This window comes from Symphalangus syndactylus, chromosome 24 (genome assembly GCF_028878055.3).
Source record: "Symphalangus syndactylus isolate Jambi chromosome 24, NHGRI_mSymSyn1-v2.1_pri, whole genome shotgun sequence".
Lineage (NCBI taxonomy): Eukaryota > Metazoa > Chordata > Mammalia > Primates > Hylobatidae > Symphalangus > Symphalangus syndactylus.
The window spans coordinates 26,411,731-26,427,870 of record NC_072446.2 but is presented as its reverse complement, the minus strand read 5'-3'; the positions used below and the strand labels follow the sequence as shown (position 1 = coordinate 26,427,870).

The following is a 16,140-nucleotide window of genomic DNA, read 5'->3' as shown; positions in this document are numbered from 1 at the left end:
GTGTTTTATGATGCCACAAAAGGCTGGCCCACTCTCTTTTTTTTTTTTTTTTTTTTTTGAGATGGGGTTTTGCACTGTCGCCCAGGCTGAAGTGCAGTGATGTAATCATTGCAATCATGGCTCACTGCAACCTTGACCTCTTGGGCTCAAGCAATCCTCTTGCCTCAGCCTCCTGAGTAGCTGGGACTACAGGTGTTTGCCACCATGCCTGGCTAACTTTTAAAACTTTTTTTTTTTTTTTTTTTTGTAGAGATGGGGATCTTGCCATGTTGCCAGGCTGGTCTTGAACTCCTGGCCTCAAGCAATCTCCCTTTTTGGCCTTCCAAAGTGTTAGATTACAGGCATAAGCCACCGCACTTGGCCCCCACCTTTATTTTTATTTTTATTTATTATTTATTACTATTTTTGAGACAGAGTCTTGCTCTGCCTTCCAGGCTGGAGTGCAGTGGCACGATCTCGGCTCATTGCAATCTCTGCCTCCCCGGTTCAAGCGATTCTCCTGCCTCAGCCTCCCGAGTAGCTGGGATTACAGGCGAACGCCACTACATCTGGTTAATTTTTGTATTTTTAGTAGAGACGGGGTTTCACTATGTTGGCCAGGTTGGTCTCGAACTCCTGATCTCAAGTGATCTGCCCGCCTCGGCCTCCTAAAGTACTGGATTACAGGCGTGAGCCACCGCGCCCGGCCCCACTCTTAATAAATGCCTGTCTCCAGGTGCTGGGTGGGAGGTGGGATGGAATGGAATGAGGTGAGGACGCATGGATGCATGGATGAATGGATGGAAAGTTGAGACGACGCGCCCACACGAGGGAATTTCCTTTGAAAGAGAGTGAAATTCTGAGTTGGGAAACTCTTTTCCTTGAAACGCCTCCCCATACCCCAGCTGTGGCCTTCCCGTTTTCTGCGTGGTGGTGTCGGGGGAACTTCCTCAGGCCTCTCCGCAGTGGAGCCTCTTTCGGTTCTGCCAGGATACCTAGAGGCAGCGGAGAGGCGGGCAGGGAGGGGAAAACCGTGAGGGTCCCTGTGGCAGGTCCCAGCACCCATGGGATCTCTCTCCGCTCGCAGGAAGCAGGCTAGCTCCTAGCCTGCCTCGGCTTGGCCTTTGTGGGACCTGGGGGCAGAGAAGAAGGGCTGTCTCTGGGACCATGCCTCCTCCCCTACCCAGCAAGATGCGTCCCTAAACTCCTGGGGGAATTAGACTTTTGGGAATGTTCTGGGGAAATCCCTGCGCGGTGAATTGCTGGGGGCTCCGCCCCCCGATAGGTGGACCGCGATTGGTCTTTGAAGACCCCGCCCCTTTCATGGGCGGGGGCAAGGCTGGGGCAGGGGAGTCAGCAGAGGCCTCGCTCGGGCGCCCAGTGGTCCTGCCGCCTGGTCTCACCTCGCCATGGTTCGTCTGCCTCTGCAGTGCGTCCTCTGGGGCTGCTTGCTGACCGCTGTGAGTTGTTTTTGCCCCGACCCGACGGGAGTTGGGAGTGGGGAATGAGAAGGAAAGGGAAGGAAGACTTCGGGGAAGAGGCCTTCCTGGCTGATTTTTGTGGGGGCAGGAGGGTGGGTGGGAGCTGGGCAAGGTGCCCCCGCTCCTGGCTGAATGGGGTGGGCTGCTTCTCTCTTCTCCCGGGCTGGGGTCCCGGGAGCGGCCTACAGGGGCCGCTCAGGGAAGGCACTGGCTGCACAAGCGTGCCTAGACGACCTGGACAGGTTTAGGGAGCCTCAGAGGCTGGCCACACGGAGACTGGTAGGGGGTTCAGAGGGCGGGAAGTGAGGCAGACCAAGGGAAGGGGCGGGTCTGGCCCGTTTCCTGTCCCCTTCTTATTGTGGACAGATGCCAGCCTCCGTAAGTGGTTATCATCTCCTTGCCAGCTGGGGCTGCCTTCTTCCAGGGCATCTTGTGGGAACAAGAGATGGGTGCAGAGACCCAGGTACTTTTGTGAGAAGGCAAGGAGCTTTTAACATCGCCCTCTGCCCCGAACCCTATCTTGGGTGTTCCAACCTAGAAGGAATCCCCAGGGCTGTGCCTTTCTGTCCTGAATTTAAGATGACATAGGAGACCCCTGGGGGAAATGAACAGTTTATGGGACCCAATAAAGGGTTAGGAGACCAGAGTTCTGGTTGGCTCTGACCAGAGCTGGTGGTCAGAGGGCTGGAGAAACCAGGGGTTTCTCCAGGCACCAGAAGGGCTCAGAGTCAACCAGGCATATCTCCGGGATTTTCAGAAGCCTACACTTGACTCACTTTTTGTTTAAATGTATTTTTGTAGTTCCTCATTCTGGAGGCTGGGAATCCCCCAAGTACCTGGCTCCTTCATCCCAGCCCCTCTGGCCTCCCCCTACTTTCCAGGGCTGTAGATTCCGGCCTGGGCAGGAATGACCCATGGTATCAAGGAAAGCAAGGGAAGCAGCAAGGGAAGAGAGGGAGTGGGGAGGCTGCTTTGGTCCCAGAGCTTTCACTTTCACCTGAAGCAATGGCTCTTAGGGAGCAGGGAGGCAGGGGGAGGGTGGAGCTGGAAAGAGGTAAAGGGGGGCCCTTGTGGTAGGAGTGGAGAAAGAGCCAGAGGAGGTGGGGTGAAGGGTGTGATCCAGGCTTCTCAAGAGCAGAGTTTGCCCTCATAACTCCCAACTTTGGCTCCAGGTAGAGGCTGGACTGTGACAACAATGTCAGAAGCTATCTACTGAGGGCTTCTTGTGTGTCAGGCTCTGAGCCAAACACTGCCTGTTTTCTTTGATTTCTCACAACTCCCCCATTATACAGATGGGCAAATTGAGGCTCAGAAAGGGGGATTGTCTTGCCAAAGGTCTCATAGCTAGCTAATGGAAGAACCTGGCTGTGAATCTACATCCGCCTGATTCCTGAGCCTGCCTCTCAGATAGTGAGAGTCTCGAAGCTCTGGTCCCGAGCTGTTTTGTGGCAGAAGGACCAGAACTATGGGGAGTGAGAACTGGGGATTGACAGACTTTTAGAGGAGGGTTTTATTTCTCATGTGTTTGAAGATGGTATCAAGGACTTTCCTATCTTTGGGGGTGTGGGAGCTCCACATTCACAGGATGGTGTCTTGTGATGAGCTGCTGGGGGGCAGTAGCCTTTTCTACTTCCTTTCCTATTTTGGGTAAGACACATTTCTGTAAGTAATTTGCTGAGATACCCAGGTTGAATGACAGCCACCAGTTAGGTAGGATTCTGGACAGCCAGCCAGGTAGCCGGGGTGCTGGCCATATATCATGCAAGCAGATACAAATGAATGATGATTAAAATTGCCATTTAATGAGCACCTACTATGTTCCCGACACTATGCTAGGCCATATACATGTATTCTTTCTTAACTTCACAATCCAACCTGCAGGGCAGGCGTTATTACTCCCATTTTAGAGATAGGGAAACTGAGGCTAAGAGAAGCAAAATAACTGGTAAGTGTTACACAGTCAGGACTGGAGTCTAAAGCTGTCTGACTCTCAAACTTGTGTTCTTTTCCCTGGCTGTTCCCAAAGTGTGGGACGATTTTAAGGAGCACATGGACATAGAATTAAACATACACTCACTTGACAGTTCCTTTAAAAATCTTTCTCATTTTTTCAAAGAGGAAGTCTCTGGAGCTAGAATAGAGTTAATGCCTCTCAAAGGCTTGCTAATCCTCCTTTTAAAACAAAAATCAAGAGCAGGCCTGGGGTGGAGGGACTTCAGCAAGCAAAGCAACCAGCTGGGTTTTAATAACCTTGTTTTGTTTCCCCAGAATTTATTTTTAGGGTTACCTTTTATTTCTGAGAAGTGATACTGGTTCTTGTCTCTTGGCAATGATGTGAGGTTTACATTTAAAGTAAATGTACTGGCCAGGCATGTGGCTCACGCCTGTAATCCCAGCACTTTGGGAGGCCAAGGCGGTCAGATCACTTGAGGTCAGGAGTTTGAGATCAGCCTGGCCAACATGGTGAAACCGTGTCTCTACTAAAAATACATAAATTAGCCGGGCATAGTGGTGCACACCTGTAATCCCAGCTACTCAGGAGGCTGAGGCTGGAGAATTGCTTGAACCCAGGAGGTGGAGGTTGCAGTGGGCTGAGATGATGCCACAGCACTCCAGCCTGGGTGATGGAGCAAGACCCTGTCTCAAAAAATAAAATAAAATAAAATAAAAGTATTGAAATTAACAATAAGTAATTAATAGCATGGGTGGTACCTGGATGTAGTAAAATGGTGAAGATGAAACACAAGTTGATGGAGAGAGGGAGGGAGCATTGAGACCTGAGTTCTCATTCGGACTCTTGTCACTGTGAGACTCTGGGCAAGTGACCCTCCTCTTTGGTGCTCAGTCTCAACTATCTGTAAAATGAAAGTGTGAGTTTACCCTTCCAACTTTACATTCTAGCATTTTATGAGGGAAGGGCTGGATGAACAGATGATGAGGAGTTGGAGGAAGAAAACATGATGGGTTTTGGAAAGGAGCAGGAAGGGAAGCAGAAGAATAGGAGGAAGAGGCCAAGTGCTAAACATAGCCCCAAACAGCACTGGGGCCAGCTGAAGTCAGCCTGCTTCAGGACTCCAGGGGAGCTGCTGGAGTCCCCATATCCTATGGGATTTTTGGGAAGAGAAATGACTCAGGCATCAAGCCCCAAGGAATTCTGTTCAGATCAGAGAATATAGTGTTTCTAGTACCATTGCTTTGTAAAAATACCAGAATGATTCTCTGGGTGCGATTATAATCAGCTCAGTTGGCAATTTACTTGAAAACAAACACGCCAAATATCATGCAGGTTCCACTTTCTGTTTTGACTTGCACTTCAGTTTGCAGCATCTGTCCTGGATGGCTTTTACCTGTCTTTTTTTTTTTTTTTTTGTTTGAGACAGAGTCTGGTTCTGTCCCCCAGGCTGGGGGACATCTCGGCTTACTGCAAACTCCGCCTCCTGGGTCCACGCCATTCTCCTGCCTCAGCCTCCCGAGTAGCTGGGACTACAGGCGCCCGCCACCACGCCCTGCTAATTTTTTTGTATTTTTAGTAGAGACAGGGTTTCACTATGTTGGCCAGGATGGTCTCGAACTCCTGACCTCATGATCTGCCCACCTCGGCCTCCCAAAGTGCTAGGATTATAGGCTTGAGCCACCGCGTCCAGCCGACTTTTACCTTTCTGCTGAGGAAGTTACAGCAGAGATTTCAAGGTCCCTTCAAATTGCACAATTCTGTTTTTAGGTCCATCCAGAACCACCCACTGCATGCAGAGAAAAACAGTACCTAATAAACAGTCAGTGCTGTTCTTTGTGCCAGCCAGGTGAGATGCCAACCCTCTAGCCCCATCATGGAGTCCCCCTTTGCTTTGGTGGCAGCGCAGACCCCATATGGTAACTGTAAACTCAAATCTGAAACGACCCACTTCCCAGCCCTGCTTCACTGTCAGAATGTTCTGGTTCCCTCCCTACCAGGTAGACCTCTGTCTACCCTGAACTAGGAATCCCAGCTTCCCCATCTTCCTCGCCTGACTATGAAGGGTCCAAGACTTTCATCTTTGAATCCCCTACCCTAAAGCCTGGCCTGATCATTGTGCAGTTAGTGTCTGACCCATGGAGTTGGCCAGAGCCCTCCCTCATTTCCTGATGTTTTCCAGGACAGAAACTGGTGAGTGACTGCACAGAGTTCGCCGAAACGGAATGCCTTCCTTGTGGTGAAAGCGAATTCCTAGACACCTGGAACAGAGAGACACGCTGCCACCAGCACAAATACTGTGACCCCAGTGCGTTGGCTGTTGGGAAAGGGACGCTTGGGAGCCGGGCTGATATTCCCGACAATGCAGCCATTCTAATTTTATGTAGCCAGGGTCTGTTCTGATTAGTTGGAGTCCGGGCTGTACTGGTCATTAAATGATTTGATTGCCATCTCTACTTGGAAGAGGATCTGAGGAAGAAAGAGCAGGCAATGTGGGGAGTGAGGCTCAGAGCATGGCCCAGCAGGGGGTTCCCATCCTTCCTGCCCTTCTCTTCTCAGACCTAGGGCTTCAGGTCCAGCAGAAGGGCACCTCAGAAACGGACACCATCTGCACCTGTGAAGAAGGCCGGCACTGTACGAGTGAGGCCTGTGAGAGCTGTGTCCTGCACCGCTCATGCTCGCCCGGCTTTGGAGTCAAGCAGATTGGTAAGTGGCTCATCTGGGAATCAGTTTTGGAGGGGGACAGAAGAGCTTAGGGCCCAACGTGAGGGGCTGGGCAGTGAGCACTTAGCCCCAGAGGCAGAGGAAGCAGAGGCTCCAACCTATGTCGGTATCCCCGCTGGCGTGAGCTGCAGACCGGACCTTGTTCGTTCTGCCTTCTGCCATGGGGATCTGCCTTTGAAGGGCAATGGGAGAAGTCCTGGGGACTGCAGTTGGGGGCAGTACCACATCGGGGGAAGAGTGCTCAAGGCAGGAGCTCTTCCTGTCCTGCCTGGCCACTGGCTGCCTTGCGAGCCAGACAGGTGGTCCACTGTGATGGTTAATGTCCCCCTCCCCACCCACTCCCAGCTACAGGGGTTTCTGATACCATCTGCGAGCCCTGCCCAGTCGGCTTCTTCTCCAGTGTGTCATCTGCTTTCGAAAAATGTCACCCTTGGACAAGGTATAAGCACTCATCCCTTGTGTTTCCTGCTCTAAGAGTGGCATGGAGCTGCCTCCATTCTCTCCAGCCACCTGTCCTGTCCCTGCTCCCAGAGGTCTACACACACTCATGTACTTGTGAAGCATCTGCAGAGTGGCCTCATGGCCAGCCAGACAGGCACGTTTCCACATTTTTCTTGCCTCTCTCTTTGAGGTAATAGACACTGTTGATCTCTTGCTTCATGAGAGCCTCCTATCTTCGGGATATTGGGACACTTATCTTAGCTTTCCTTCTGTCCCTCCTGCTTCTCCTCAGTTTTCCTCGTCTTGCTTTCACCTTACCTGGCTTTCTGGGCTCTGGGTGCTCACCCTGAGGGCCTCCCTCTCTTACCTCCAACTCCAAACCCACACCAGGTCCTGCCACTGGCTGTCTACATGTTTTGGGAACTTACTCACTGTCTCCACTGTTGTCACTTTAGTTTGGGCCTCATCACTGTGGTCTGGGTGATGCCTTTTCTGCCTCCTGGCCTCCCTGCCTCTGGTCTCTCCCCTCCTGCTGGTTCTGTCTCCATCCTCTTGCCAACATGAGCGTTCGACAGTTTCTTTCAAATCATGACACTCTCCTATTTGAGATGCTTCCTGTCTGTCTGTTGGAACTAAGACTCCTTAGCATGGCACCCGATCTTCCTGTTGCATTTCCTGCTCTCTTTCCTGCATCACATAGCTTCATGCTACTTGCAATCCTCTGAACACACTGTTCATTCTCTTCCATCAAACTCATCTGCCTGGAATACCTTAAACATGGGCCCCAGGCCAGGCGCGGTGGCTCATACCTGTAATCCCCGCACTTTGGGAGGCCAAGGCAGGTGGATCACTTGAGGTCAGGAGTTCAAGACCAGCTAGCCCACCATGGTGAAAACCCATCTCTACTAAAAATACCAAAAAATTAGCTGGGTGTGGTGGTGGGCACCTGTAATCCCAGCTACTTGTGAGGCTGAGGCAGGAGAATCACTTGAACCCGGAAGGTGGAGGTTGCAGTGAGCCAAGATAGCGCCACTGCACTCCAGCCTGGGCAACAGAGCGACATTCTGTCTCAAAAAACAAACACCTGCCCCATTAACTTTTTGCATTTGATTTTTAAAAATGGGCAAGATAGGCACATGGACAGAAGGCACAAAAGAGCCAAAGCGATGTCTTTCTCCCATCCCTGCCCCTTAGCCTCCCAGTTCTTTCTGGAGGGAGCCATTGTTCCTTGCATATCTGCATATAAACAAACCAACACACACACACACACACACACACACACACACAAACACACACAAAATTTCCCTCCTTTTACTTTTGCACAAATAGGAGTATACCATATACACTTTATTTCTTAACTGTCTGCCTTTCCCTAATAGATTGAAAATTCCTTAAATGAAGAGACTTGGCCTTTTTTTTTTCTTCCATTGATACATCCCCTATACCTGGAACAGTACCTGATGCATGGTGGTAGGTGCTTAAATTTTTACTGATAAATGTTGACTGATAACTGGAGGCACCAGTGGTATAGTTTTTTTTTTTTTTTTTGAGATGGAGTCTTGCTCTGTCACCCAGGCTGGAGTGCAGTGGCGTGATCTCAGCTCACTGCAAGCTCCACCTCCCAGGTTCACACCATTCTCCTGCCTCAGCCTCCTGAGTAGCTGGGACTACAGGCGTCCGCCACCATGCCTGGCTAATTTTTTTGTATTTTTAGTAGAGACGGGGTTTCACCTTGTTAACCTGGATGGTCTCAATCTCCTGACCTCATGATCCATCTGCCTTGGCCTCCCAAAGTGCTGGGATTACAGGCGTGAGCCACCGTGCCTGGCCACCAGTGGTATAGTATTAATGGAATCAGTGCATTGGCTTATGTATCTGATTACAGCTCAGTAAGTGTGTGACCCTCACTGAGCCTTAGTCTCCTCATCTGAAAAATGGGAATGACCTTCATTTCACAAGGCTTGAGCTAAAAACATGTAAAGTGTATTGTAAATTCCTGAATGCTCTACTCATGTAAGACTAAAGTAGGCCAGGCGTGGTGGCTCACACCTGTAATTGCAGCACTTTGGGAGGCCGAGGCGGGCGGATCACGAGGTCAAGAGATTGAGACCCTCCTGGCTAATATAGTAAAACCCTGTCTCTACTAAAAATACAAAAATTAGCTGGGAGTGGTCGCGTGCGTCTGTAGTCCCAGCTACTTGGGAGGCAGAGGCAGGAGAATCGCTTGAACCTGGGAGGTGGAGGTTGCAGTGAGCTGAGATCGTGCCACTGCATTCCAGCCAGTCTGGCGAAAGAGCGAGACTCTGTCTCACAAAAAAAAAAAAAAAAAAAAAAAAAAAAAAAAAGACTAAAGTACCTGGTTCCTTCAAAGCTTCTCTCTCTTTCTCCCACCTGAGATGATTTTTCCTTTGCAATGTCCTGCGCGCATTCCGCCCCACTCCTCCTGGGGCCACCTGGACCAGGTCTTCGTCATCTCGTATCTATATGCTTGCTGTGTCTCCTGGCTGGCCGCTCTTCTGTAATTTCTCCTCCTCTGAGCTCTCTGGGCAGCTGAGTCCTCTCACTAGTGAAATCGCCTGGTTGGATGCTGATGAGACTGACCAGCTGAATCCAGTTGAAAACTTCACACTTGGCAGTGATCTGGTTCTAAAGACACAATTTTCCATAGTTTCCTAACACCATCCTGCATGCCACCTGCCTGATTTCCCCACATCACATCGTCCCACTTAGCGGGACTGCACTGCTGATCCAAATTTTACATACTTTAGGGCCCACTCAGGTCTCGTGTCCTCAGGGAAGCCTTCTGGAAGACTCTTAAACCAGAGGTTCTCAACAGGGGTCAGTTTTGCTCCCTGTGGAACGTTTGCCAACGTCTGGACACATTTCATTTGTCACAAATGGAGAGAGGGATGCTACAGGGATCTGGTGGATAGAGGCCAGGGATGCTGCTGAACATCTGCAATGCATAGGACAGCCCAACCCCACCCCCACACCCCCAGTAAATAATGATCCAGCCCAAATGTCACTGGTGCTGAGGTTGAGTAACCCTGTCGTAAGCTGAACTCATCATTTCTTCATTCCAGCCTTGGTGGATTCTGTCTCCTCTGAACCATTCCCATCTCACTTTAGCCTACCTAGATCACAAAGCTTGGCACTCATTATAGACCCCCCTATTTATTACTCTTTCAAGACGTGCAAGAATCTTTTCTCTGCACTTTTAAGTTCTGTAAGAAGAGTCTGTGTCATTCTTATAATAACCAGCATAGGATGTTGCACGTATTTGTGTGCTCAGTGAACCTGGATTTGTTGATTGTTGCCTGACTCACTCTAGAGTTGGAAATCTTATGCTTGGGGAAACTTAATATCTCTTTCTTTCTCTGTGTGTGTGCATTTGTGCACGTGTCTGTGCATAGCTGTGAGACCAAAGACCTGGTTGTGCAACAGGCAGGCACAAACAAGACTGATGTTGTCTGTGGTGAGTCCTGGACAATGGGCCCTGGAGAAAGCCTAGGAAGGTGGGAACTGAAGGGGGAGATGAGGCACACAGGAACACTGGATGGGAAAAGGGGGAGGGGAGGCAGTTTGGGGGTGTGGTATCACAGCTCTGCCACTTACCTTGGGAGCCTGGGCAAATCACTTCCCCTCTCTTAGCCTCAGTTTCTTCATCTGTAAAATGGGATGATAACAGCACTTCCTTAGTAGGTTTTGATTTTAGAGTGAGAAGGTTGGCCTACAGCAAAGATCAGATAATGTAAATCAGTGAAAAAGTCAGGGGTAAGAAAAATACATTCTCTTTGCTTTTTCTCAAAATGTACTTTCCTCTTTGTAGGGCTGGGACTAGAATGAGGTGAGCAAGGCACTTGCCCTTGGGCACAATATTTAAGAAGGTGCCATAAAAGTGTAGTAATCAAGGTAAATTCATTTTGATGCAATATTTTCAAAAATAAAAATTAATGCAAAGAAATCCATGATGAGCAAGATAGCAACATTTTAAATAAAGAACAGGATCCGACCCTGTGTTTGCATGACCCTGCCTCACTCACCTCACCCTAATCCTGGCCCTGGTTCCAATAAAATGATAGGCAGCCAGCCTGCAGGCCGTAGTTGGCTGACTTGGTGTCTGCCTGATGATTTTCAAAATATGGCATTAAAAGAGTGTTTACCTTGATGACTGAGTTTTTTGGACACCCTTTTCAATTTTGTCCTGAAACAATTTCATCCCTTGCCTCACCCTAGTCTCCACCCTGCCTTTTGGTCTTTCTTTTATTTTCCCACTTTGAAAAAAAAATTCGGCATGAGAAATACTTTATCTTTCCCCTCCACTCTTCTATACCAAAAGCAACATGCAGACATGAATCATGCTAGACCTTGGCATTGGGCAGAGAGCAGGGAGTGGCGGGGAGCATGGTGAGCAGGTGGTGGCAGCCACTGCCACCACTCGCTTCTAGGTGGTTCCCAGGTGGGGAGGCTGCCCACTGGAACCCAGTCTTCCCAGCTTGTAAGAGAAATCAGATGTCTAGGTTTTAATATGTGATCTCCCAGTTTAAAAATGTCGGCAAATATTTCCAAACATTAAAAAAAGTTCTGATTCCTTTAAAGACATTTGCCAGCCACATTTCCCCAAGGGCCGCGGTTTGAACCCTCTGATGTAGATGAGCTCTGACATTGGAGGATTCTAGAGTCTGACAAGTCACAGTGGGTTGAGGGTAGGGAGAAACTGCAGGTGAGGGGTGCATGCTGAAGTCCTGATTTCTTCAGGTCCCCAGGATCGGCAGAGAGCCCTGGTGGTGATCCCCATTATCTTCGGGTTCCTGTTTGCCATCCCCTTGGTGCTGGTCTTTATCAGTGAGTCCTCAGGTGGGGAGGTGATGGGGGAGGGAGGGGAGACCTCCTGTTTCTTATCTGGCCTCTCCAACTCCCCATCTTTTTTTTTTTTTTCTCTAGAAAAGGTGGCCAAGAAGCCAACCGCTAAGGTAGGTCACTCCTGAGAACCGGGACAGAGTTTTGACAAACTGGGAAGATGGCCTCACGGTTGCCTATGGGGCAGTAAAACTGATTCAGTCTGTCCCTGCAGCCAGTGGGGTGGCAGCAGAATTGGGGACTCTCACCCCCACCCACCATGCTTCTTCCATCCAGAGCTCAATCTCCCACAGAACTGCCCCTGGCACCACTGGCAGAGCCTAACACTGGCTTTTCTTCACTCCTTTCCTGGCATTCAACACGTAGGGAGCTGCATCTTTGGGCCTTGGGCCTGGGTCAAATGGGTGGGAGCAAATATGGCAGCCCCTTAAGCCCACTGGCTCCCACTCTGGAAGCTCTTCGTCACCCTTGGTGTGGCCAGCAGGGGGCAGGAGGCACCCGAGGAATCAGCACTGACCCGCCATCTGGGAAAGGGGAGAGGGCTTGGGGAAGGGATCTGCTTCCCAGGGAGGGGCTCCTCAGAGGCACAGCTGCCCCTGTTGCTGGGGGTGACCTCACACCTTGCCTCTCCAGGCCCCCCACCCCAAGCAGGAACCCCAGGAGATCAATTTTCCTGACGATCTTCCTGGCTCCAACACTGCCGCTCCAGTGCAGGAGACTTTACATGGATGCCAACCGGTCACCCAGGAGGATGGCAAAGAGAGTCGCATCTCAGTGCAGGAGAGACAGTGAGGCTGCACGCACCCAGGAGTGTGGCCACGTGGGCAAACAGGCACTTGGCCAGAGAGGCTGGTGCTGCTGCTGCTGTGGTGTGAGGGTGAGGGGCTGGCACTGACTGGGCACAGCTCCCCCCTCCCGCCTGCACCCCTGCAGTTTGAGACAGGAGACCTGGCACCAGATGCAGAGACAGTTCACCTTGAAGAACCTCTCACTTCACCCTGGAGCCCATCCAGTCTCCCAACTTGTATTAAAGACAGAGGCAGAAGTTTGGTGGTGGTGGTGGGGGGTATGGTTTAGTAATATCCACCGGACCTTCTGATCCAGCAGTTTGGTGCCCAGAGAGGCATTATGGTGGCTTCCCTGCACCCTGGAAGCCATATACACAGATGCCCATTGCAGCATTGTTTGTGATAGTAAACAACTGGAAGCTGCTTAACTGTCCATCAGCAGGAGACTGGCTAAATAAAATTAGAATATATTTATACAACAGAATCTCAAAAACACTGTCGAGTAAGGAAAAAAAAGCATGCTGCTGAATGATGGGTATGGGACCTTTTTTAAAAAGTACATGCTTTTATGTATGTATATTGCCTATGGATATATGTATAAATACAATATGCATCATATATTGATATAACAAGGGTTCTGGAAGGATACACAGAAAACCCACAGCTCGAAGACTGGTGACGTCTGGGGAGGGGAAGAAGGGTCTGGGGGAGGGTTGGTTAAAGGGAGATTTGGCTTTCCCATAGTGCTTCATCTTTTTTCCCAAAAGGAGAGTGAATTCACATAATGCTTATGTAATTAAAAAATCATCAAACATGTAAAAAGAAAAACGGGGGCGAACATGCTGGGTGACATGAGCTGTTTAACCTGCTGTCAGGCTCACGGAATGAGGGCATTTTCTGTAGATAAATAAGAACATCCCCAGGCCGCTGCCCCTCCAGGGTGGTTTCTATGTGTGCTCACATGTGGTATTGAGGTTGCAAAGTGCTCTTCCCATTTGATTCATGTTCACGAAAATAGCCTTCCCAAGCAGGGTGGGTCTGCATCCCTCCCTCTTTTACAGAGGTGGAAATGAGGTCCAGAGAGGTGAAGTGACTTGCCTACAGTCACACAGCAGTGTCTGGTGGTGCCACGCTGAGAGCTCCTCACTCTGGGTTCTGAGCTCCTCCCAGATCTGCCTGCTGTCTGGAACCAACATCTGTAGCTCCTTCCCAGGGAGATCCTGGGTCTCTCACCGCCTTCTGACCTCCCTGTGGCTGCAGGAGCTACTGCTTCTCGGTCAGATGGTATCCCCTTCCCCCCAGCAGTATCTCAGGATAAAAATAAACCATCCTGTTCTCTTTTCCTGCTGAGCCAACTGAGGGGGAGCCTAGCCAGGAGGAGCGGCAGATGGAGTGGGAGCAGAGGGGAGGGGAGGGGAGGAAGGTTGGAGGACAAGGAGGAGAAGGGAGAGCAATGCAAAGTGCCATGCAGAACCCCTGCACAAAGGTTCGAGGTGAGGTTTAACCCAGGGGTCTCAAACTTTCCCAGGAAAGAACCTGCTTTGGACTTCCCCAACACATCCTGCTGGCTGGAAGGTGTGGGGCGATGGGGGGCAAGGGGAGATGTGGAGAGAGCTTATCCCAATGGAGGCTGTAAGGGCAGCTGGGAGCCAAGAGAGGGGCACCTGGCTTGGCAGCCTTCCCAGAAGAGCTTCAAGAACCATTTGGATGCACCAGGTGGAGGCCTTTGGTTTAGAAAGTGGAGCAAAGTGGTGGTGGCGGGGAAAGGGAACTTTGGGACCTAATTCTTGTCTCTTATCTAGAGCCTAAGCATGAGTGTTGTTCAATTCTGTGGTGGTATGGTGGAAAGAGACCAAAGACCCATGCCTGCCACCGATCATCTGTGTGACCTTGGATGAGTCACTTTCACTGTTTCACTTCTCAGTTTCCCTATCTGACAAATGGTGATAGTATCTGCAGCAGACACTATTGATGCCTCGTGTGTTCTCTCCTAGGTCAGAGCTTCTCAAATTTGAGTGTGGGTTGGGTGTGGTGGCTCACGTCTGTAATCCCAGCACTCTGGGAGGCCTAGGTGGGCATATAACCTAAGGTCAGGAATTCGAGACCAGCCTGACCAACAGGGCAAAAACCCCATCTATACTAAAACTACAAAAATTAGCCGGGCATGATGGCGGGTGCCTGTAATCACAGCTACTCGGGAGGCTGAGGCAGGAGAATCGCTTGAACCCGGGAGGCAGAGGTTGCAGTGAGCCGAGATCATGCTGCTGCACTCCAGCCTGGGCAACAGGGTAAAACTCCATCTAAAATAACAACAACAATAACAACAACAATAGCAACAACAACAACAACAAAACTTGAGTGTTTATCTGAACCACCTGCAAGGTGGTTCTTGTTAAAGATTGCGAGGTCCCACCTCTCGTGTTTCTGATTCTGTGGGTCTGGGATGGAGATCAAGAATTTGCATTCTAACAAGCGTCCCAAGTGGTATTGATGCTGCCCGCCCAGGGTTCGTGCTTGGGGAACTACTGCTTTCATCTTTCTTTCTTTCTTTCTTTCTTTCTTTCTTTCTTTCTTTCTTTCCTTCTTTTGAGGTGTTGTCTCGCTATGTTGCCCAGGCTGGTGTGCAGTGGTGCCACCCCAGCTCACTGCAACCTCCATCTCCCGGGTTCAAGTGACTCTCCTGCCTCAGCCTCCCAAGTACCTGGGACTATAGGTGTGCGCCACCACGCCTAGCTAATTTTTTGTATTTTTAGTAGAGACAGGGGTTTCACCATGTTGTCCAGGCTGGTCTTGAACTCCTCACCTCAAGTGATCCTCCCGCCTCGGCCTCCCAAAGTGCTGGGATTACAGGGTGAGCCACTGTGCCCAGCCAGCATTCATATTCGTATACTGTGTAAGCAGCCAGTTTCTGACTGCAAGCACTGGCGATCACTTGCCTCAGGGCTTTTCCAGGTCTTGAAAACATGCCTGGTGCAGAGGCAGGCCAGGTAAGCTGTAGATGGGGTAGTTAATTCCCCGAAGTACTCTTAGCCAGCCAGGGTTGAAAGTGGGAGGATAAATACTCAAGCTTCCTTGCCCTTGGGAGGGACAAATGTGAGCTGTGCTCTACAGTGTCTCCGAGGCTCCCTGGAGGGACTGAGCCATGGAGCCTCCAGTGGGCAGTCTGCACTGATTCCCATCCTTTCCCTGTCTCACATCCCCTCTCCACCACTGGTGCTTCTCGGGTTCAACTCCCAAATAAACGACCTGCATTCATCCCTAGTCTCAGGATCTGCTTCTGGGAGAAGTTCCCCATGAGACTCAGCAGAGCCCATGCACAACAATGTGCAATTTTGTTTTTCTTAGCGTCCCTAATGAAGGGAAGAGGTGGTTATTCCTGGCAGCGTTAGCACGTTCTGGTTCTAAATAGAGATTGGCCAGGAGCTTTCTATGTGGCCTCAGGAAAGTTACTTAGTTCTGGGCTTTTGTCCCCGGATGCATGACGGGTCCCTAAGAGTTCTAAGGATCCTGCCAATTCTGAAAATAGCGGAGAGGACCAACCTCTTCAGGGTGTAGGGTCCTGCCCGGTGCGTGGACGGAGGGGGTGGCTGTGAGGCTCACATCAGCCAGAAGGTGGCGCCAAGGTAACGCCCGAAGACCCTGGCGGCGTCTTGGACGCCCTGAGTAAAGTTGCTTTTGCTGACTCGCCCCACACCCGCCCACATTTGGGAGAGGAGACCTTTCTTCCCTTGGCCCCATCAGCCTGAGCCTCCTGAAGCTTCTACTCCGCAACTTCATCCATTCCCAGGTCTCATCCTTGTCATGAATACTTCCTTCCTTAACAAACATCAGCTGCGGTCCCACTGTGTGCCCCATCCGGAGCTAGGGTTGTGCACAGTGACACTGCTAAGACAGTAATTGAGTGCTCACTGTGTGC

At 50.5% G+C, this 16,140-nt stretch overlaps 1 protein-coding gene across 12 annotated transcripts; it reads left to right on the top strand.

The window, feature by feature from the left end:
- Nucleotides 1-968: 968 nt before the first annotated feature.
- CD40 (CD40 molecule) lies at nucleotides 969-12,708 on the top strand. Of its 12 annotated transcripts, none has more exons than XM_055266339.2 (9): nucleotides 969-1,439; nucleotides 5,182-5,260; nucleotides 5,594-5,719; nucleotides 5,971-6,117; nucleotides 6,481-6,574; nucleotides 9,990-10,051; nucleotides 11,335-11,421; nucleotides 11,521-11,549; nucleotides 12,070-12,708. In XM_055266339.2, the coding sequence occupies exons 1-9, from the start codon at nucleotides 1,389-1,391 to the stop codon at nucleotides 12,226-12,228; spliced, it is 834 nt and encodes a 277-aa protein (XP_055122314.1). In that variant the 5' UTR covers nucleotides 969-1,388; the 3' UTR covers nucleotides 12,229-12,708. The 12 variants fall into 12 exon arrangements, 11 of the variants coding, with proteins under 11 accessions (XP_055122314.1, XP_063489372.1, XP_055122315.1 ...); XM_063633302.1 differs by having other exon boundaries at nucleotides 973-1,439; nucleotides 9,990-10,091; nucleotides 11,526-11,549; XM_055266340.2 differs by having other exon boundaries at nucleotides 1,288-1,439; nucleotides 9,990-10,091; nucleotides 12,070-12,190.
- Nucleotides 12,709-16,140: the final 3,432 nt, after the last annotated feature.

Excerpts from the sequence above, each read along its gene's own strand:
- CD40 (XM_063633302.1), top strand. The coding sequence starts at position 1,389 with ATGGTTCGTCTGCCTCTGCAGTGCGTCCTCTGGGGCTGCTTGCTGACC. Across the intron at positions 5,720-5,970 it reads GCACAAATACTGTGACCCCA|ACCTAGGGCTTCAGGTCCAG; the intron begins GTGCGTTGGCTG and ends TTCTCTTCTCAG. Across the intron at positions 6,575-9,989 it reads AAATGTCACCCTTGGACAAG|CTGTGAGACCAAAGACCTGG; the intron begins GTATAAGCACTC and ends GTCTGTGCATAG.